This window comes from Salvelinus fontinalis, chromosome 23 (genome assembly GCF_029448725.1).
Source record: "Salvelinus fontinalis isolate EN_2023a chromosome 23, ASM2944872v1, whole genome shotgun sequence".
Taxonomy (NCBI): domain Eukaryota; kingdom Metazoa; phylum Chordata; class Actinopteri; order Salmoniformes; family Salmonidae; genus Salvelinus; species Salvelinus fontinalis.
In genome coordinates this window covers 8,846,524-8,871,804 of record NC_074687.1, presented here as the reverse complement: position 1 = coordinate 8,871,804, position 25,281 = coordinate 8,846,524, and the positions used below count along the sequence as shown (strand labels likewise).

The 25,281-nt window shown below is 42.4% G+C and overlaps 1 protein-coding gene across 2 annotated transcripts in view; it reads right to left on the bottom strand.

Annotated features, from left to right (window-relative positions):
* Positions 1 to 25,281, bottom strand: part of LOC129820823 (syntaxin-binding protein 5-like) — a gene marked incomplete at its 3' end in the record, with an annotated part of 165,381 nt that overhangs the window by 51,469 nt on the left and 88,631 nt on the right. For both annotated transcript variants that reach the window (XM_055877812.1, XM_055877813.1), the window contains 2 exon segments: positions 679 to 813; positions 20,070 to 20,170. In XM_055877812.1, the coding sequence (XP_055733787.1) occupies positions 679 to 813; positions 20,070 to 20,170 (236 nt within the window).

Sequence of the window (25,281 nt, the reverse complement as noted above, 5' to 3'; positions counted from 1 at the left end):
TAAATTTCATTGAACTACTCTTCAAAACCCACTCGGCACATACTCCACAGTGATGGTGTACGTGCCTCCGCATGCTAAGTAGTCGCAGCTATTGCATGACCACGATCTAACACCTCCGTCATGGCAACGTGACCAAAGTTAGGTTACCGACATTCAACTAGGATTAGTTGACAAATGACATGACGTGGCAGAGTAAGAGGTTTTAGGATAGAATGACGTAACGTGGCAGAGTAAGAGGTTTTAGGATAGAATGACATGACGTGGCAGAGTAAGAGGTTTTAGGACAGAACGACATGACGTGGCAGAGTAAGAGGTTTTAGGACAGAATGACATGACGTGGCAGAGTAAGAGGTTTTAGGACAGAACGACATGACGTGGCAGAGTAAGAGGTTTTAGGACAGAATGACATGACGTGGCAGAGTAAGAGGTTTTAGGACAGAACGACATGACATCATCACCGCTGTCACCTCAACGCCGTCATACAGTAATCATTCACATTATGGTAATCATTCACATTACGGTAATCATTCACATTATGGTAATCATTCACATTATGGTAATCATTCACATTATGGTAATCATTCACATTATGGTAATCATTCATATTATGGTAATCATTCACATTATGGTAATCATTGACAGTTGATCATTTGCGTATATTCGATGATTTTAACTCACAATTCTATGGCCTTGTTCCACATGATGACGTATCCAGACAGAACGAAGGATTCGATGTTGACGATGTGTGTGTTGCCACGCTCTGTGCCCACGTACAGCCATTTACTCTGGAAGGGGATGTGGCAAAACGTGATCCTGAAGCGAAAAAAATAAGAATTAGCGTTGACACATGATCAAATACGATACGATGTGTGTGTGTGTGCGTGTGTGTGTGTGTCTTCCCACTTGCATAGTAGGTGTACCTACGTGACGTTCTGCACTGTAGTCCACACATGTATAGTCTAGCTGTGTAATCAATGTTTTACCTCAGATAATAAGCACCGCAATAATTATCCTGCTCTCAAATACACAGTATAAATGTACATTTTCCACAATTATATCGTAATTATGTTTGGGCTAACTGTCTGTAGATTATAGATTTACATTACTTTGCATTGCTTTGATTGGCTCTGTTTTCCCCTGCGTCCTCACAAAAGAAGGTGCTACCTAGAACCATAAATGGTTATTCAGTTGTCCCCATAGGAGAACCCTATTGTTCTACGTGGAATCCTTTCACCAGCAAAAGGTTCTACCTGCAACCAAAAAGGTTTTTCCTATGCGGACAAACAAAACATTTTTTTTTTATCCCTAAGACTGGAGATATTGTCCAGGTTTTTGTAATATCATCCCAACACATCACTTCACATCTCCTGTCAGTCAGCGCCTGGTCTCTATGGTGATGACAGTCAGCGCCCGGTCTCTATGGTGATGACAGTCAGCGCCCGGTCTCTATGGTGATGACAGTCACTGCCTGGTCTCTATGGTGATGACAGGAATGTCCTATTAGACAACAGCCATCAATAATTCATGTATCATGACCCTGACACAAACAGCAGCTAATCACCAGTGGCCAACATCCCAAGAGGCAGCCTTTCCCGGGATAGAAAATGACCTGTACCTTCTGTTCTTCTGGCTGGTGTAATCTCCTCTTTTCCTCCCTCCCTCTTTCCCTCCCCAACTCAACCCCTCTTTATCTCACTGAACTCTGGAGCCCAGGGCCCAGTAACGGGTTTTCAGGCAAAAGCACAGATAGGGTTGGCAACAAAAAACAAACAGTTGAAAGCAATTACCACGGCAATAGCTGCAAACTCTTTTATTGTTTATCTCTCACACCGCAGTGTGTTTGCTAATTATTCCCTTCCATTTCAGTAACAAGAGACACTAACGGCTCCATTTCTACCTGTCATTTTCTCAAGCGAAAAGCATGAAAGTCAAATGGGAGGCATGTACGAGGGTACTTTACTCACGCGTAAGTTATCCTTAATACGCTACGTTGACTGTGTAATTATTAGGCGATCAATAAACCCTCGACAGCGAGGCACGCTCTGTGTTTATGTGACGTGGTAAATTCAGAGGTAAGATATGGGGCGGTGGCGTCCTCGTGTAGTCATTCAGTTAGGATTAGCATCCATCACGTTTATAAGCAGCTTCAACTATATGACAATCAACAGTACTTCTCTCCTGTCTCTCCTGGAGAGAGCATCAGCGGGCCACTTTTCCCCAACCACCCTACCTCCACTAACCCTGTGAGATGCAGGATTATTACATAGGAGACAAATGAGATGGAATACAATTCAATAAGGATTTGGACCTGCTGGGGGAGAATGGTAAATCAGGAGAGGCAAGAGAGGACATCTGTGGGAGGGGGACGCTTTTATTTGATTTCACAATTTTCCAGAGTTTTGCTACTAGAAGAGTATCAGCCACATAATCTAGAGAGGAAAGTTACATGAGGTTGCACGTCACAACGACATATGTATGTCACGACTGTCGTCTTCCTCCTCATCTGAGGAGGAGAAGCGAGAAGGATCGGAGGACCAATACGCAGCGTGGTAAGTGTTCGTCATATTAATTGAAAAAACTGTACACTACAAAACAACTAAGTGACAACCGTGAAGCTAATGAGCAATCGTGCATACACAAACACTACACATAGACAAAACAGACTGCCTAACTATGGTTCCCAATCAAAGACAACGACTAACACCTGCCTCTGATTGAGAACCATATCAGGCCAAACACATAGAAATAGACAAACTAGACATACAACATAGAATGCCCACTCAGATCACACCCTGACCAAACAAAACATATAAACATACAAAGTAAACTATGGTCAGGGCGTGACAAAGTAAGAATCCTGTTTATTTTTCACATATTGAGATATAACAGCAAAATATGGATAAAAAAATGAACAAGGGATATTTACAAAACTCAAATTCGGTGTTCCTCAATGTTAAATTGTTGCACATTTTATGTTTCGCCTTGTGTTTCTCTGATCATCATCCAAAATGTAATTTATTTATAAAATAATGAATACATAAAAAAAAAAAAAAAACAAGAGCCCAAATCAAAGCAAAGTTTAACACTCCCAGCTGATGGAACTGGCTAAGCCTTGAAATCAAAGCACTTGGCTGTGGGAGAAACGTGACTAAGTCCCCACTCAGGCAATCAGCTATTAGGAGGCAACAATTTCAGACCTGTTAGATACTCATGGGGGTGCCCAGACCTCATCTCTCATTTACACTCTATTTGCATAAATTTTAATTTAACTGGAAATCAAGAACTTCAGGAGCTACAGCGGAGACAAAAACGAGGCGGGGGGGGGGGGCCCCGCCTCGTTAAAGAGAAGGTTTGCACAGGTCTTGGAGAGTGACCGTGTGATGGTGTGAAAGTCAAAAAGGTTTTGTTTGACTCAGACAGCTTGACTAGGCGCCGTCAACACGGCTCATAATTATCAATTAAATCAGGAGGAGACGTGAGTTGAACTGACCTCCAGCTGGCTGGGCATCCGAGGAGCTGCTGTTAGGGGAAGTAATTAAGTCACTAAGATAGAGATCGATGGATTGTGTTGTTTCTCAATCTTGGTCACATGCCTCATGACCTTCCCATCTGTTTCTTTGAAAGCTTCAGTTTCCCCACTGAGAGGAGATTCGGAGGCCATTTTGGAAGAGTAGCCACTCTATGTAAACTTGATAGATTGTAAATAAGAGTTTGTTCTTAACTGATTTTCCTAGTTAAATAAAAGTTAAATAAAAAACGTTTTATTTTATTTATTTTTTTACAATTTGCAAGCAGAGAGTGAAAAAGGATACAGGCTGGGTGTGTAATAGTCAGGTGTCATAAAAGTGATTCTCAGTGATCTGTAGTGTAATTCCTAAAGTTTTCTATCTGGATTTCGCTTATCGCATTTACCCCAGATTAGGAGCCGGGATACCCCACATTTATCCCAGAGGAGGAGCCGGGATTTAAAATGCTTCACTTGATTTGTTATTGTTGTTATTTTGTAAGGGGCACCATGACAAATTAATTGTTTCTCTGCCACAGCATAAAAGAGATTTAAACATAGATTTTTAGCGGTCGTTTAAGAGGCCATCTTACACGTACCCTTAAACCGCATGTTGAAAAATAACTTGGTTCAAGTCCCTGCCTTCCTGAAGGGTATTTCCTTGTCAGCTGTGACTCACTGCTGTTTTAACACCGCTATAACTCTAGTGACACTGTGCCTGATAAACAGATAACCTTTTTATATGAAAATGGAGGTTTTATATTTCAAGTCCCACCTTCAATGTGACAATTCCCTTGACCTATTAATTGAAAACTGACATCCACAATTCTTGGGAATGGAGATGGTTCAGATGACATACTTTTAACTTGAAAGAATAAAAGAAGCTACCTGCATGTAAAAACTGTGTGCGCTATGGAAACTCATGAAACATACAGCATACAACTCATGGAAAGAAAGCTTAACTTTGATACATTTCTACTTTTTTAGATCAGGAGACAGCTTCACTTGAATAATTTCAACTTAGATCAAGAAAAAGCTTCACTATTGTCGTGTCTGGACTATCATTAAATGTGAAAACTGTTATTTTATCAAATCATTTGTATGTGTGTAATTATAATTATGTGATTAAACTAATCATGTAAACTTTAATTAACTAGGAAGTCGGGGCACCACGGAAAAATGTTTATAGAGTCTCTATTTCCAGAATCGACTCTTTAGATGCTTTCGTATCTTATTGTAACGGCTTTCCTCCTCCTCTTCATCAGAAGAGGAGGAGCAGGGATCGAACCAAAATGCAGCTGAGTTTGTAGACATGATTTATTAAAGAAAAAAAACACGAAAACACAAACTTGACTAATAAACTAACAAAACAAATAAACGGTGTAGACAGATCTGAACGACGGACTCACATAACACACGAGAACGCACGAACAGGGAAAAAAGCCTACACATAAAAACACTGAACAAACAAACCGAAACCAGTCCCGTGTGGCGTAACGACATACACAAACACAGGAGACAATCACCCACAACGAACACTGTGAAAACACCTACCTAAATATGACTCTTAATTAGAGGAACGCCAAACACCTGCCTCTAATTAAGAGCCGTACCAGGCAACCCATAAACCAACATAGAAACAGAAAACATAGAATGCCCACCCAAACTCACGTCCTGACCAACTAACACATATAACAAACTAACAGAAATAGGTCAGGAACGTGACACTTATCAAAACAGTCGCTTATTAATTAATTATTATTACCTCATAATTTCTTATTACTGAACATCGCAAACCCTTGGATATCTGCATGAACCCTAGCCTAAATGATGAATCAGCAATTTATAAATTGGCTTAATTATTTATTTACTAACTAACTAAATAATCACAGAAATACATAACAAACAAACAGTAGATATTTGGGTTACTACATGATACAAAGAAAAAGTCCCTAGCGGACAAAGCCGATATGACGGCTTGGTAGACAATGGAAATGGGTGGGGACTGAGAAAGAGCGGGAGAGACAAAATGGATTCAATACACACAGTTGATAATTATATTAATTTAAATGCTAATCCTTTGCACGTGAACGGCCGCTCATTCGAGAATAATTGCAATGTATATATTTACTCCCGTATGACGTTGTTGTCTTCTGTGTTGGAATCGCCGGTCCGTCTGCTGGAGAGACAGTTCATCAGAGAGTCTCTGGTTAACTTCCCCAGAAGTCACAATGTCCTTTGTGTTTGGAGCTTTCTCAACGGCTCTGGATAGTGTCTGTTATAATGGATACGTCAGGCCTACAGATAGTAGTTGCATAGAATAGATGCTTCCAGCTGCAGACTAGTAATTATACGTCTAGAATCTGCTCTTATTCTGTAGGGATTGATAGTCTCAGAGTTTAACCATTTCCAGCCATTTAGCCAAAACTACACGCTGTTTAGTCTAATGGTCTATGGAATTGGAGACATTCCAACATGGGGACTCCGTCCCTGTGTTCTCTGACTTAATGTACATTTTGTAGGAAGTGGGTTTTATACTCTGTGGAAGAAGGGACGATTCTATGATGCCTGGTGTTATGTCTGGCCTCACGGGGGTGTGGCCACTGACTAGTTCAACTTTATATGCAAATCAATGCTTTCATTTAGAAGGTTAACATCACATGACATCTTTCCACAAAGAGTTTAATGTTCAATCACATACGTTTCACAATATTTAGATGTAAACCTGACAGCTGGGAATTGTACACTTTAAGAGATACAGTTATGTGTGTTTCCTGTCCTTCATGAGATCACCAAATGAAATACATTACATTTCCATTACATTTAAGTCATTTAGCAGACGCTCTTATCCAGAGCGACTTACAAATTGGTGCCTAAATTCACCTTATGATATCCAGTGGAACAACCACTTTACAATAGTGCATCTAAATCTTTTTAGGGGGGGGGGGGGTAGAAGGATTACTTTATCCACTGGACATGACTGTCCCTTAAGTGTCCACGGACTATTAGCACATTCTCAAAAATATAAATATTGTTTAATTATTCAAACTTTTGATGTCCAAGAGTCTCTCTGAGTTCCACAGTTTACATTCCAAACTCGAACACAACAGAGCATAGGGGCAGCATATTTTATGACCGACCATAAAACAGCCTACTTCCCTCTGTCCTCCTCTACGAGAGAGAACACACTGTAGAGCGGACCCACTGTAACCTGATCCTTCAGATCATCACAGGAGAGTCATGACACTACGATTAATGTCTACTTCTTAGATCAGGAGTAATGTCCTTTGAGGGTGATTCAAAAGTAATAATCAAGTAATTATACAAATACTGTGGATTTACGTTAGTGGCTGATTAACAAGCATCAGTATGATGCCATCAGTATTTATCCATCAATGTTTATGAATCACAATCGGAAAGTATTCAGACCCCTTTACTTTTTACATTCTAGAATAAAGTTATCTATTTCCTGTAAATCAGAAAAACTTTGACAAAGCAGCCATTTTTCATTACCAGTGAAATGATAATGAGTCAAAAGTTTTTTTCTTTTTTTGAAAAAGCGCTTGTAGCCTCGTTGCAACAATTTATCAACCAGCGTTTCCACAGCAAGGTTTGTTTATCAGGATTTTACGATATTGGAAAGACCTTCACAATATCTTCCCAAAGTATCTTTGCTATTTCTCTCTTTTTTAACAGTTCAAACAAGAAGACCACAACACACCAAAATATCCTTCCAGAGTATATATCTTCCCCTCTCTCTTCTTCAAGCACAAACAAGATGTATAATTCATTTTTCCCTTCTTTCATCGAGCCTGAAGCCCCCAAAAGGACAACAAAGAGTAAATCAAAGAGAAAGGGGCCAGAAAAAGAGATAACTCAAACGTCTCTAACTTTGTCTCAAGACTCAATAAAAAAAAAACACTCACTACCACAATGCTGAATGTTGCAAACATAAACAAAATTTCTCATCTTTCAAAATACTGTGGCTTAGCCATTCAGACAGTGTCTGCTTGACCATGTCTGCCCTGAACGAAACAGATGTATTCTGCCCTATCAAGCAAAAAAGCAGTAACTCCTCATTTGGTAGAAAATAAGTTAAAGTCATTCTTGCTCCATTAAATACATGCTTAATCATGTGGACAAGTATCCTGCCTCTATTGTATTGTGCTCTGGAGAAAATGGGGGTCATGTTAGCAGTAACTGCATAAAGTTACTGTGAAACAAAGGAAAATAAAAGCCATTTTTCCAGTTCCACGCTATGAGCAGTTAAGGCCTTTGTTGCTTGGTAGGGCAGTATACTTGGCTCTAAAACCCGACTGGAATTGAGATAAAACTGAGTTATTATAAAGACTTTTTCAACCCAGCCAATACAGCCTAATACATATGACCCAGCCAATACAACCTACTACATATGACACAGCCAATACAGTCTACTACATATGACCCAGCCTATACAGTCTACTACATATGACCCAGCCAATACAGTCTACTAGATATGACCCAGCCTATACAACCTACTACATATGACACAGCCAATACAGTCTACTACATATGACCCAGTCTACTACATATGACCCAGCCAATACAACCTACTACATATGACACAGCCAATACAGTCTACTACATATGACCCAGCCTATACAGTCTACTACATATGACCCAGCCAATACAGTCTACTAGATATGACCCAGCCTATACAACCTACTACATATGACACAGCCAATACAGTCTACTACATATGACCCAGTCTACTACATATGACCCAGCCAATACAGCCTAATACATATGACCCAGCCAATACAACCTACTACATATGACACAGCCAATACAGTCTACTACATATGACCCAGCCTATACAGTCTACTACATATGACCCAGCCAATACAGTCTACTAGATATGACCCAGCCTATACAGTCTACTACATATGACCCAGCCAATACAACCTACTACATATGACACAGCCAATACAGTCTACTACATATGACCCAGCCAATACAACCTACTACATATGACACAGCCAATACAGTCTACTACATATGACCCAGCCTATACAGTCTACTACATATGACCCAGCCAATACAGTCTACTAGATATGACCCAGCCTATACAGTCTACTACATATGACCCAGCCAATACAACCTACTACATATGACACAGCCAATACAGTCTACTACATATGACCCAGCCAATACAACCTACTACATATGACCCAGCCAATACAGTCTACTACATATGACCCAGCCAATACAGTCTACTACATATGACCCAGCCAATACAGTCTACTACATATGACCCAGCCAATACAGTCTACTACATATGACCCAGTCTACTATATATGACTCAGCTAATACAGTCTACTACATATGACCCAGCCAATACAGTCTACTACATATGACCCAGCCAATACAGTCTACTACATATGACCCAGCCAATACAGTCTACTACATATGACCCAGCCAATACAGTCTACTACATATGACCCAGCCAATACAGCCTACTACATATGACCCAGTCTACTACATATGACCCAGCCAATACAGCCTACCACATATGACCCAGTCTACTACATATGACCAGCCAATACAGTCTACTACATATGACCAGCCAATACAGTCTACTATATATGACCAGCCAATACAGTCTACTACATATGACCAGCCAATACAGTCTACTACATATGACCCAGCCAATACAGTCTACTACATATGACCAGCCAATACAGTCTACTACATATGACCCAGTCTACTACATATGACCCAGCTAATACAGTCTACTACATATGACCCAGCCTACTACATATGACCCAGCCAATACAATCTACTACATATGACCCAGCCAATAAAGTCTACTACATTTGACCAGCCGATACAGTCTACTACATATGACCAGCCAATACAGTCTACTACATATGACCCAGCCAATACAGTCTACTAAATATGACCCAGCCAATACAGTCTACTACATATGGCCCAGCCAATACAGTCTACTACATATGACCCAGCCAATACAGTCTACTACATATGACCCAGCCAATACAGTCTACTACATATGACCCAGCCAATACAGCCTACTACATATGACCCAGTCTACTACATATGACCCAGCCAATACAGCCTACTACATATGACCCAGCCAATACAGCCTACTACATATGACCCAGCCAATACAGTCTACTACATATGACCCAGCCAATACAGTCTACTACATATGACCCAGTCTACTACATATGACCCAGCCAATACAGCCTACTACATATGACCCAGCCAATACAACCTACTACATATGACCCAGTCTACTACATATGACCCAGCCAATACAGTCTACTACATATGACCCAGTCTACTACATATGACCCAGCCAATACAGCCTACTACATATGACCCAGCCAATACAACCTACTACATATGACCCAGTCTACTACATATGACCCAGCCAATACAGTCTACTACATATGACCCAGTCTACTACATATGACCCAGCCAATACAGCCTACTACATATGACCCAGCCAATACAACCTACTACATATGACCCAGCCAATACAGTCTACTACATATGACCCAGCCAATACAGCCTACTACATATGACCCAGTCTACTACATATGACCCAGCCAATACAGTCTACTACATATGACCCAGCCAATACAGTCTACTACATATGACCCAGCCAATACAGTCTACTACATATGACCCAGCCAATACAGTCTACTACATATGACCCAGCCAATACAGCCTACTACATATGACCCAGTCTACTACATATGACCCAGCCAATACAGCCTACCACATATGACCCAGTCTACTACATATGACCAGCCAATACAGTCTACTACATATGACCAGCCAATACAGTCTACTATATATGACCAGCCAATACAGTCTACTACATATGACCAGCCAATACAGTCTACTACATATGACCCAGCCAATACAGTCTACTACATATGACCAGCCAATACAGTCTACTACATATGACCCAGTCTACTACATATGACCCAGCTAATACAGTCTACTACATATGACCCAGCCTACTACATATGACCCAGCCAATACAATCTACTACATATGACCCAGCCAATAAAGTCTACTACATTTGACCAGCCGATACAGTCTACTACATATGACCAGCCAATACAGTCTACTACATATGACCCAGCCAATACAGTCTACTAAATATGACCCAGCCAATACAGTCTACTACATATGGCCCAGCCAATACAGTCTACTACATATGACCCAGCCAATACAGTCTACTACATATGACCCAGCCAATACAGTCTACTACATATGACCCAGCCAATACAGCCTACTACATATGACCCAGTCTACTACATATGACCCAGCCAATACAGCCTACTACATATGACCCAGCCAATACAGCCTACTACATATGACCCAGCCAATACAGTCTACTACATATGACCCAGCCAATACAGTCTACTACATATGACCCAGTCTACTACATATGACCCAGCCAATACAGCCTACTACATATGACCCAGCCAATACAACCTACTACATATGACCCAGTCTACTACATATGACCCAGCCAATACAGTCTACTACATATGACCCAGTCTACTACATATGACACAGCCAATACAGCCTACTACATATGACCCAGCCAATACAACCTACTACATATGACCCAGTCTACTACATATGACCCAGCCAATACAGTCTACTACATATGACCCAGTCTACTACATATGACCCAGCCAATACAGCCTACTACATATGACCCAGCCAATACAACCTACTACATATGACCCAGTATACTACATATGACCCAGCCAATACAGTCTACTACATATGACCCAGCCAATACAGTCTACTACATATGACCCAGTCTACTACATATGACCCAGCCAATACAGTCTACTAAATATGACCCAGTCTACTACATATGACCCAGCCAATACAGTCTACTACATATGACCCAGTCTACTACATATGACCCAGCCAATACAACCTACTACATATGACCCAGCCAATACAGTCTACTACATATGACCCAGCCAATACAGCCTACTACATATGACCCAGCCAATAAAGTCTACTACATATGACCCAGCCAATACGGTCTACTACATATGACCCAGCCAATACAGCCTACTACATATGACCCAGCCAATACAGTCTACTACATATGACCCAGCCAATACAGCCTACTACATATGACCCAGCCAATACAGTCTACTACATATGACCCAGCAAATACAGTCTACTACATATGACCCAGCTAATACAGTCTACTACATATGACCCAGCCAATACAGTCTACTACATATGACCCAGCCAATACAGTCTACTACATATGACCCAGCCAATACAGCCTACTACATATGACCCAGCCAATAGAGTCTACTACATATGACCCAGCTAATACAGTCTACTACATATGACCCAGCCAATACAGTCTACTACATATGACCCAGCCAATACAGTCTACTACATATGACCCAGCCAATACAGTCTACTACATATGACCCAGCCAATACAGCCTACTACATATGACCCAGCTAATACAGCCTACTACATATGACCCAGTCTACTACATATGACACAGCCAATACAGCCTACTACATATGACCCAGCCAATACAGCCTACTACATATGACCCAGCCAATACAGTCTACTACATATGACCCAGCCAATACAGCCTAATACATATGACCCAGCCAATACAGTCTCCACATATGACCCAGCCAATACAGCCTACTACATATGACCAGCCAATACAGTCTACTACATATGACCCAGCCAATACAGTCTACTACATATGAACAGCCAATACAGCCTACTACATATGACCCAGCCAATACAGTCTACTACATATGACCCAGCCAATGAGCAGTCTACTACATATGACCCAGCCAATGAGCAGTCTACTACATATGACCCAGCCAATACAGTCTACTACATATGACCCAGCCAATACAGTCTACTACATATGACACAGCCAATACAGTCTACTACATATGACCCAGCCAATACAGCCTACTACATATGACCCAGCCTACTACATATGATCCAGTCTACTACATATGACCCAGCCAATACAACCTACTACATATGACCCAGCCAATACAGCCTACTACATATGACCAGCCAATACAGTCTACTACATATGACCCAGCCAATACAGCCTACTACATATGACCAGCCAATACAAACTACTACATATGACCCAGTCTACTACATATGACCCAGCCAATACAATCTACTACATATGACCCAGCCAATACAGCCTACTACATATGACCCAGCCAATACAATCTACTACATATGACCCAGCCAATACAATCTAATACATATGACCCAGCCAATACAGTCTACTACATATGACCCAGCCAATACAGTCTACTACATATGACCCAGTCTACTACATATTACCCAGCCAATACAGTCTACTACATATGACCCAGCCAATACAGTCTACTACATATGACCCAGCCAATGAGCAGCCTACTACATATGACCCAGTCTACTACATATTACCCAGCCAATACAGTCTACTACATATGACCCAGCCAATACAGTCTACTACATATTACCCAGCCAATGAGCAGCCTACTACATATGACCCAGCCAATGAGCAGTCTACTACATATGACCCAGCCAATGAGCCACCTACTACATATGACCCAGCCAATACAGTCTACTACATATGACCCAGCCAATACAGCCTACTACATATGACCCAGCCAATACAACCTACTACATATGACCCAGTCTACTACATATGACCCAGCCAATACAGTCTACTACATATGACCCAGTCTACTACATATGACCCAGCCAATACAGCCTACTACATATGACCCAGCCAATACAACCTACTACATATGACCCAGTATACTACATATGACCAGGCCAATACGGTCTACTACATATGACCCAGCCAATACAGTCTACTACATATGACCCAGTCTACTACATATGACCCAGCCAATACAGTCTACTACATATGACCCAGTCTACTACATATGACCCAGCCAATACAGTCTACTACATATGACCCAGTCTACTACATATGACCCAGCCAATACAACCTACTACATATGACCCAGCCAATACAGTCTACTACATATGACCCAGCCAATACAGCCTACTACATATGACCCAGCCAATACAGTCTACTACATATGACCCAGCCAATACAGTCTACTACATATGACCCAGCCAATACAGCCTACTACATATGACCCAGCCAATACAGTCTACTACATATGACCCAGCCAATACAGCCTACTACATATGACCCAGCCAATACAGTCTACTACATATGACCCAGCAAATACAGTCTACTACATATGACCCAGCTAATACAGTCTACTACATATGACCCAGCCAATACAGTCTACTACATATGACCCAGCCAATACAGTCTACTACATATGACCCAGCCAATACAGTCTACTACATATGACCCAGCCAATACAGCCTACTACATATGACCCAGCCAATAGAGTCTACTACATATGACCCAGCTAATACAGTCTACTACATATGACCCAGCCAATACAGTCTACTACATATGACCCAGCCAATACAGTCTACTACATATGACCCAGCCAATACAGTCTACTACATATGACCCAGCCAATACAGCCTACTACATATGACCCAGCTAATACAGCCTACTACATATGACCCAGTCTACTACATATGACACAGCCAATACAGCCTACTACAAATGACCCAGCCAATACAGCCTACTACATATGACCCAGCCAATACAGTCTACTACATATGACCCAGCCAATACAGCCTACTACATATGACCCAGCCAATACAGTCTCCACATATGACCCAGCCAATACAGCCTACTACATATGACCAGCCAATACAGTCTACTACATATGACCCAGCCAATACAGTCTACTACATATGACCAGCCAATACAGCCTACTACATATGACCCAGCCAATACAGTCTACTACATATGACCCAGCCAATGAGCAGTCTACTACATATGACCCAGCCAATGAGCAGTCTACTACATATGACCCAGCCAATACAGTCTACTACATATGACCCAGCCAATACAGTCTACTACATATGACACAGCCAATACAGTCTACTACATATGACCCAGCCAATACAGCCTACTACATATGACCCAGCCTACTACATATGATCCAGTCTACTACATATGACCCAGCCAATACAACCTACTACATATGACCCAGCCAATACAGCCTACTACATATGACCAGCCAATACAGTCTACTACATATGACCCAGCCAATACAGCCTACTACATATGACCAGCCAATACAAACTACTACATATGACCCAGTCTACTACATATGACCCAGCCAATACAATCTACTACATATGACCCAGCCAATACAGCCTACTACATATGACCCAGCCAATACAATCTACTACATATGACCCAGCCAATACAATCTAATACATATGACCCAGCCAATACAGTCTACTACATATGACCCAGCCAATACAGTCTACTACATATGACCCAGTCTACTACATATTACCCAGCCAATACAGTCTACTACATATGACCCAGCCAATACAGTCTACTACATATGACCCAGCCAATACAGTCTACTACATATGACCCAGCCAATACAGCCTACTACATATGACCCAGCCAATACAGTCTACTACATATGACCCAGCAAATACAGTCTACTACATATGACCCAGCTAATACAGTCTACTACATATGACCCAGCCAATACAGTCTACTACATATGACCCAGCCAATACAGTCTACTACATATGACCCAGCCAATACAGCCTACTACATATGACCCAGCCAATAGAGTCTACTACATATGACCCAGCTAATACAGTCTACTACATATGACCCAGCCAATACAGTCTACTACATATGACCCAGCCAATACAGTCTACTACATATGACCCAGCCAATACAGTCTACTACATATGACCCAGCCAATACAGCCTACTACATATGACCCAGCTAATACAGCCTACTACATATGACCCAGTCTACTACATATGACACAGCCAATACAGCCTACTACAAATGACCCAGCCAATACAGCCTACTACATATGACCCAGCCAATACAGTCTACTACATATGACCCAGCCAATACAGCCTACTACATATGACCCAGCCAATACAGTCTCCACATATGACCCAGCCAATACAGCCTACTACATATGACCAGCCAATACAGTCTACTACATATGACCCAGCCAATACAGTCTACTACATATGACCAGCCAATACAGCCTACTACATATGACCCAGCCAATACAGTCTACTACATATGACCCAGCCAATGAGCAGTCTACTACATATGACCCAGCCAATGAGCAGTCTACTACATATGACCCAGCCAATACAGTCTACTACATATGACCCAGCCAATACAGTCTACTACATATGACACAGCCAATACAGTCTACTACATATGACCCAGCCAATACAGCCTACTACATATGACCCAGCCTACTACATATGATCCAGTCTACTACATATGACCCAGCCAATACAACCTACTACATATGACCCAGCCAATACAGCCTACTACATATGACCAGCCAATACAGTCTACTACATATGACCCAGCCAATACAGCCTACTACATATGACCAGCCAATACAAACTACTACATATGACCCAGTCTACTACATATGACCCAGCCAATACAATCTACTACATATGACCCAGCCAATACAGCCTACTACATATGACCCAGCCAATACAATCTACTACATATGACCCAGCCAATACAATCTAATACATATGACCCAGCCAATACAGTCTACTACATATGACCCAGCCAATACAGTCTACTACATATGACCCAGTCTACTACATATTACCCAGCCAATACAGTCTACTACATATGACCCAGCCAATACAGTCTACTACATATGACCCAGCCAATGAGCAGCCTACTACATATGACCCAGTCTACTACATATTACCCAGCCAATACAGTCTACTACATATGACCCAGCCAATACAGTCTACTACATATTACCCAGCCAATGAGCAGCCTACTACATATGACCCAGCCAATGAGCAGCCTACTACATATGACCCAGCCAATGAGCCACCTACTACATATGACCCAGCCAATACAGTCTACTACATATGACCCAGCCAATACAGTCTACTACATATGACCCAGTCTACTACATATGACCCAGCCAATACAGTCTACTACATATGACCCAGCCAATACAACCTACTACATATGACCCAGCCAATACAGCCTACTACATATGACCCAGCCAATACAGTCTACTACATATGACCCAGTCTACTACATATGACCCAGCCAATACAGTCTACTACATATGACCCAGCCAATACAGCCTACTACATATGACCCAGTCTACTACATATGACCCAGCTAATACAGTCTACTACATATGACCCAGCTAATACAGTCTACTACATATGACCCAGCCAATGAGCAGCCTACTACATATGACCCAGCCAATACAGCCTACTACATATGACCCAGCCAATACAGTCTACTACATATGACCCAGCCAATACAACCTACTACATATGACCCAGCCAATACAGCCTACTACATATGACCCAGCCAATACAGTCTACTACATATGACCCAGCTAATACAGTCTACTACATATGACCCAGCTAATACAGTCTACTACATATGACCCAGCCAATACAGTCTACTACATATGACCCAGTCTACTACATATGACCAGCCAATACAGTCTACTACATATGACCCAGTCTACTACATATGACCCAGCCAATACAGTCTACTACATATGACCCAGCCAATACAGCCTACTACATATGACCAGCCAATACAGTCTACTACATATGACCCAGCCAATACAGTCTACTACATATGACCCAGCCAATACAGTCTACTACATATTACCCAGCCAATGCAGTCTACTACATATGACCCAGCCAATACAGTCTACTACATATGACCCAGCCAATACAGTCTACTACATATGACCCAGCCAATACAGCCTACTACAAATGACCCAGCCAATACAGTCTACTACATATGACCCAGCCAATACAGCCTACTACATATGACCCAGCCAATACAGCCTACTACATATGACCCAGCCAATACAGTCTACCACATATGACCCAGCCAATACAGTCTACTACATATGACCCAGCCAATACAGCCTACTACATATGACCCAGCCAATACAGTCTACCACATATGACCCAGCCAATACAGTCTACTACATATGACCCAGCCAATACAGCCTACTACATATGACCCAGCTAATACACTCTACTACATATGACCCAGCCAATACAGTCTACTACATATGACCCAGCTAATACAGTGTACTACATATGACCCAGCTAATACAGTCTACTACATATGACCCAGCCAATACAGTCTACTACATATGACCCAGCCAATACAGTCTACTACATATGACCCAGCCAATACAGCCTACTACATATGACCCAGCCAATACAGTCTACTACATATGACCCAGCCAATACAGCCTACTACATATGACCCAGCCAATACAGCCTACTACATATGACCCAGCCAATACAGCCTACTACATATGACCCAGCCAATACAGCCTACTACATATGACCCAGCCAATACAGCCTACTACATATGACCCAGCCAATACAGTCTACTACATATGACCCAGCCAATACAGTCTACTACATATGACCCAGCCAATACAGTCTACTACATATGACCCAGCCAATACAGTCTACTACATATGACCCAGCCAATACAGTCTACTACATATGACCCAGCCAATACAGTCTACCACATATGACCCAGCCAATACAACTTACTACATATCCTGCCTCTATTGTATTGTGCTTTGGAGAAAAGCAGGTTCATGTTAGCAGTAACTGCATAAAGTTACTGTGAAACCATGGTTTTCTACACAATAAATCCCTTTTCTCAGTTCCACACTATGACCTGTTACTGGCTTGTTGCTTGATAGGGCAGTATTGTGTAGATGCATGCTGAGAATAGGGGATCAACATGGTGGAGTTTGTGTGGCTATAAAAGGGTTCCTCCTCCCTTAAGCCGCCCTGCCAATAGAGGCCTTAGGATAGAATTAGTCATAGACACTGTAGTGGATGGTGGAAGTGAGTATCACCCTAGCAGAGAGGTCGGCTCACCTCATGCCAAATACTACCCTAGCCATAACAGACTTATGTGAGGGTTGTTACATGCGTATGGGTCGTTCTACAAAATGAGTCTTTTTTGAGTAGTGTAACTTGGTGAAGAGTTTAAAGAACAAAACATTTATTCCCATCTCAAGAGGTAAAAACATTTCCAGCCTGTCTATCTATGGGTAATAGGATTGACATGTTATGCTTGACCCTCTTCCACCACAAAAACAGCAGAAAAATTGCCAAAAACAGTAGAACCTGTTTCACCATATTAAAACGAGAGTTTAGTTCAGGTAACAGGGTTGAACTTAAAATGAGGGACATCACTTTTTTTGTTTTTGTTTTTTTGACCTTAAAAAAATGAGCAACATGCACATTTGTGGCCTGCTGGAGGTCATTTTGCAGGGCTCTGGCAGTGCTCCTCCTTGCACAAAGGCGGAGGTAGCGGTCCTGCTGCTGTGTTGTTGCCCTCCAACGGCCTCCTCCACGCCTCCTGATGTACTGGCCTGTCTCCTGGTAGCGCCTCCATGCTCTGGACACTACGCTGACAGACACAGCAAACCTTCTTGCCACAGCTCGCATTGATGTGCCATCCTGGATGAGCTGCACTACCTGAGCCACTTGTGTGGGTTGTAGACTCCGTCTCATGCTACCACTAGAGTGAAAGCACCGCCACCATTCAAAAGTGACCAAAACATCAGCCAGGAAGCATAGGAACTGAGAAGTGGTCTGTGGTCACCACCTGCAGAACCACTCCTTTATTGGGGGTGTCTTGCTAATTGCCTATAATTTCCACCTTTTGTCTATTCCATTTGCACAACAGCATGTGAAATTTATTGTCAATCAGTGTTGCTTCCTAAGTGGACAGTTTGATTTCACAGAAGTGTGATTGACTTGGAGTTACATTGTGTTGTTTAAGTGTTCCCTTTATTTTTTTGAGCAGTGTATATATTTGGATTTGTACAGACTTTCTTAGAGTTGTATGGCCCCTCCTTTTTTCTTTCAAATCTCTTGCTTCAATACATTGATGCGGACACCAAGACAATCTCAGAGCAAAGTTTGAGAAAACATACTAAAATATTAAAGCAGAAGATACTAGCCTGACTCTAATATATGAATGGTGAACCTTGAGACAGGTTGATGGTGAACCTTGTGACAGGTAGATAGATGTATGCTGTCTAACTATAATTTATTTTGGCATACACTTGCTTTGAAGTCTAATCCATCTCATTGAGCCATGAGATGTCAAACAGAAAATATTCATGCCTATGCAAGGTCCTATGTGTGTGTGTGTGTGTGTGTGTGTGTGTTTGTTAGTGTGTGTGTGTGTGTGTGTGTGTGTGTGTGTGTGTGTGTGTGTGTGTGTGTGTGTGTGTGTGTGTGTGTGTGTGTGTGTGTGTGTGTGTGTGTGTGTGTGTGTGTGTGTTACTGAAGTTCTTACCTCTCCCTGTTGAATTTGAGCGAGTGCAGGACGGCTGGGCGTCTCTGGCGAAGGTTCCACAGGTGCAGTGTGTCATCTGCACATGCTGTGACCAGAGCTCCCTGAAGGAGAGGGACAGAACACAGACAGTCAGTACACCAGAGCTCCCTGAAGGAGAGGGACAGAACACAGACAGTCAGTACACCAGAACTCCCTGAAGGAGAGGGACAGAACACATAGAGTCAGTACACCAGAACTCCCTGAAGGACAGCTACAGAACACAGACAGTCAGTACACCAGAACACCCTGAAGGACAGCTACAGAACACAGAGAGTCAGTACACCAGAACTCCCTGAAGGACAGCTACAGAACACAGAGAGTCAGTCAGTACACCAGAACTCCCTGAAGGACAGCTACAGAACACAGACAGTCAGTACACCAGAACTCCCTGAAGGACAGCTACAGAACACAGACAGTCAGTACACCAGAAGGACAGCTACAGAACACAGACAGTCAGTACACCAGAACTCCCTGAGGGACAGCTACAGAACACAGAGAGTCAGTACACTAGGGCTCTCAAACCTTTTCCAGCAAGGGAGATACTTAAAAAAAATAAAAAATAAAATCAAACAGGCACATTCCTTTCCTCTGCCGTGCCTGGTGTGTGACTACGCTAAGGAACAGGGGAAGAGTTGCAGGGGAGAGGAGAAGTGTGTATGATAACTTGCAAATCGATTTCCTCGGAAGTTGAGAAAGAGAGGGAGAAAGTGGGAGAAAGAAAGGGGAGGGAGTACGACGGAGTTTGGGGATGAAAGAGAGAGTTTAGAGAGTAGCACTGCATGTGGTGCATGTTAGTATATTCAGCGTGTATATGTTTGGAAGTGGGGAGGCAGGTAGCCTAGCAGTTCATCTTTGTGCCGACAAGTTGAAAAATCTATCTATGTGTCTTTGAGCAAGGCACTTTACCCTAATTGCGTCTGTAAGTTTCTCTGCATTAGAACTTCTGCTAAATGTAAAACATGTAAATGCTGTATGTGTTGACAGAGAGCAGACACCACCAGACAGGAGCTGTACGTACAGAAACAGGGGAGAAATGAGGTCCCCAGACACAGAGGCTGACAGTTAGTACTTGGAAATGCAGACGTAATGAAACAGAGAATCAGTATGCATGAGTCCTATTGTCCACAGTCAAAAGTAGGGAAGGGGAAGGGAATTGAACCTTTATTTAACTAGGTAAATCAGTTAAGAACAAATTCCTATTTACAATGACGGTCTACCCCTGGGCCAAACCCGTACGACTTTATGCCAATTGTGCGCCGCCCCGACCCGATGGGACTCCCTATCACAGCTGGTTGTGATACAACCTGGAATCGAACCAGGGTCTGTAGTGATGCCTCTTGCACTGAGATGCAGTGCCTTAGACCGCTGCGCCACTCGGGAGCCCAAAGGGGAAAAGGGGGTACCAAGTCAGTTGTACAACTGAATGCCTTCAACCGAAATGCAGTTATGTAAAGTACTTAAGTAAAAATAGTTTTAAGTACTACTTAAGTAGTTTTTGGGGGTATTTGTACTTTACTATTTATATTTTTGACAACTTTTACTTTTACTTCACTACATTACTGAACTAAACAATGTACTTTTTACTCCATACATTTAACCATGACACCCAAAAGTCCTCATTACATTTCGAATGCTTAGCAGGACAGGAAAATGGTCCAATTCACACATTTCTCAAGAGAACATCCCTGGTCCTCCCTACTGCTTCTGATCTGGCAGACCACTTAACACAAATGCTTCGTTTGTAAATGATGTCTCAGTGTTGGAGTGTTCCCCTGGCAATCCCTAAATAAAAAAAACACGCCGTCTGCTTTGCTAAATATAAGGAATGTGAAATGATTTATACTTTTACTTTTGATTCTTAAGCATATTTTAGCAAATCAATTTACTTTTTGATACTTAAGTATTTTTAAAACCAAATACTTTTAGACATTTACTCAAGTAGTACTTTACTGGGTGACTTTCACTTTTCTACTAAGGTACAGTATCTTTACTTTTACTACAGTATGACAATTGGGGTACTTTTTCCACCACTGCCGAAATGTATCTTCCGCATTTAATTCAACCCCTCTGAATCAGAGAGGTGCGGGGGGGGGGGGGGGGCAGCCTTAATAGACGTCCACATCATCTGCACCCAGGGAGCAGTTGTTGTTGGGGGTTAACTGGCTTGGCAAGTGAAGAATGCAATTAGATTGAGAAAAGAGCCTTCTGGGACACCGTCGTTTCTCACCGGGGGGAAAATGTACATGTTCTCACTGAAAGGATTGTAAATTAGGTGTCAGTTCGGCTCAGACCTCCAGCTGTAACTCAGACATGTTCCTATAGCCCTGTAGACGTTAGCTGTAACTCAGACATGTCCCTATAGCCCTGTAGACGTTAGCTGTACCTCAGACATGTCCCTATAGCCCTGTAGACGTTAGCTGTAACTCAGACATGTTCCTATAGCCCTGTAGATGTTAGCTGTAATTCAGACATGTTCCTATAGCCCTGTGGACGTTAGCTGTACCTCAGACATGTCCCTATAGCCCTGTAGACGTTAGCTGTAACTCAGACATGTTCCTATAGCCCTGTAGATGTTAGCTGTAATTCAGACATGTTCCTATAGCCCTGTAGACGTTAGCTGTACCTCAGACATGTTCCTATAGCCCTGTCGACATTAGCTGTACCTCAGACATGTTCCTATAACCCTGTAGACGCTAGCTGTAACTCAGACATGTTCCTATAGCCCTGTAGACGTTAGCTCTAACTCAGACATGTCCCTATAGCCCTGTAGACGTTAGCTGTAACTCAGACATGTTCCTATAGCCCTGTAGACGTTAGCTGTACCTCAGACATGTCCCTATAGCCCTGTGGACGTTAGCTGTACCTCAGACATGTCCCTATAGCCCTGTAGACGTTAGCTGTAACTCAGACATGTTCCTATAGCCCTGTAGACGTTAGCTGTACATGTAAACAATTATCTGAAATCTGAACTTCAGGAACATCATGTGCCAATGAATTTAGATGTTTGTTTAGCTAAAAATAAGTGTTGCTCTAACAAACCAGTATGAATGACACACCAAATCAAATCAAATGTATTTATAAAGCCCTTCTTACATAGCTGATATCTCAAAGTGCTGTACAGAAACCCAGCCTAAAACCCCAAACAGCCAGCAATGCAGGTGTAGAAGCAATGAGAGAATACATGATGTATTGTTGTTGGGTAAAATACTTGTTTCAGTTAACGACTCATTCATTTGTTTTCTCTTTAGTGTGAGAGATTGACCTTTACTGTGTATAACCTCTCCCTCCCTGTTAAAAAACACGACAGCTACTCATAACAGCATATTAGCATATGAGCTGTTTATAAACCACAATAAATTAACCTCCACAAAATAATTAAGCAGCAGGGAAAATAACGGACGACATAATTGCTTGTGTTTCTCACCCTCTTTGCCCAATTTGGTGTCACTGAACCCTTATCCTGTTTTAGAGAGCTCTGAGTGTGTTGGGTGGTGAAAAGCATTAACTCGGATATGCTCAACTATAAGGGAGTCAAAGTTATTTATACTATGAGTTACAGAAGAAAATAGACCTCTCTGAAAAGAAAATGGACGGCTATCTCTTCAGCAAAATATATTTGACCTATACCCTCCCTAAAACACCTTTTAATTTTTTTAAGTGACCCCTATACCCCAAAATAATCATTAAAACATAAAGTGAATAGCAGAGAACATGCTTTAGCATTTACCCTCAATCCCTGGACAGAACAGAGCCTTAGATATGCAGTTTTAGAAACTGTTCTTCGTCCTGTAAACACGCAGGACTTTGGGCTGAAGGTTGTGGGTTCGCAGGACTTTGGGCTGAAGGTTGTGGGTTCGCAGGACTTTGGGCTGAAGGTTGTGGGTTCGCAGGACTTTGGGCTGAAGGTTGTGGATTCGCAGGACTTTGGGCTGAAGGTTGTGGGTTCGCAGGACTTTGGGCTGAAGGTTGTGGGTTTGCAGGACTTTGGGCTGAAGGTTGTGGGTTCACAGACCACCGTGGACAGGGGTGGAAATATCTCCTTTATAGTAAAAGCATTTATGAATCTATATTCGTATTTCCAATTTCGAGAAACAAATGTGCCTTTTCTAAAAATGGAAGTTAATTCCATGTAATTTTAGAAATGAGCAGAACACATATATTAAGGAAATGACAGGCTAAGAAGGGACAGAGAGATATGTCTACGTGTTCATCTTATCATATTTCCAAAATGCCAAATCAGTGTGTCTTGTTTGCAATGAAACTGTACCCGTTTGTAAATAATTAAATCTGAGACGTCATTAGGATAACGAGCATGGTGCTTTCAACAGTTAGGCCTTCCTTTCCACCCCAAACATAGTAGGCCTTCCTTTCCACCCCAGACATAGTAGACCTACCTTTCCACCCCAGACATAGTAGGCCTTCCTTTCCACCCCAGACATAGTAGGCCTTCCTTTCCACCCCAGACATAGTAGGCCTTCCTTTCCACCCCAGACATAGTAGGCCTTCCTTTCCACCCCGGACATAGTAGGCTTTCCTTTCCACCCCGGACATAGTAGGTCTTCCTTTCTACCCCGGAGATAGTAGGCCTTCCATTGCAACCCGGAGATAGTAGGCCTTCCATTCCACCCAAGACATAGTAGACCTTCCTTTCCACCCCAGACATAGTAGGCCTACCTTTCCACCCGAGACATAGTAGATTTTCCTTTCCACCCAAGACATAGTAGGCCTTCCTTTCCACCCCAGACATAGTAGGCCTAGCTTTCCACCCCAGACACAGTAGGCCTACCTTTCCACCCCAAAAATAGTAGACCTTCCTTTCCACCCCAGACATAGTAGGCCTTCCTTTCCACCCCAGCCATAGTAGATCTTCCTTTCCAACCCAGACATAGTAGGCCATACCTTTCCACCCCAGACATAGTAGACCTACCTTTCCACCCTGGACATAGCAGGCCTTCCCGTCCACCCCAGACATAGTAGGCCTACCTTTCCACCCCGGAGATAGTAGGCCTACCTTTCCACCCCAGACATAGTAGGCCTTCCTTTCCACCACAGACATAGTAGACCTACCTTTCCACCCCAGACATAGTAGGCCTTCCTTTCCACCCCGGACATAGTAGGCTTTCCTTTCCACCCCGGACATAGTAGGTCTTCCTTTCTACCCCGGAGATGGTAG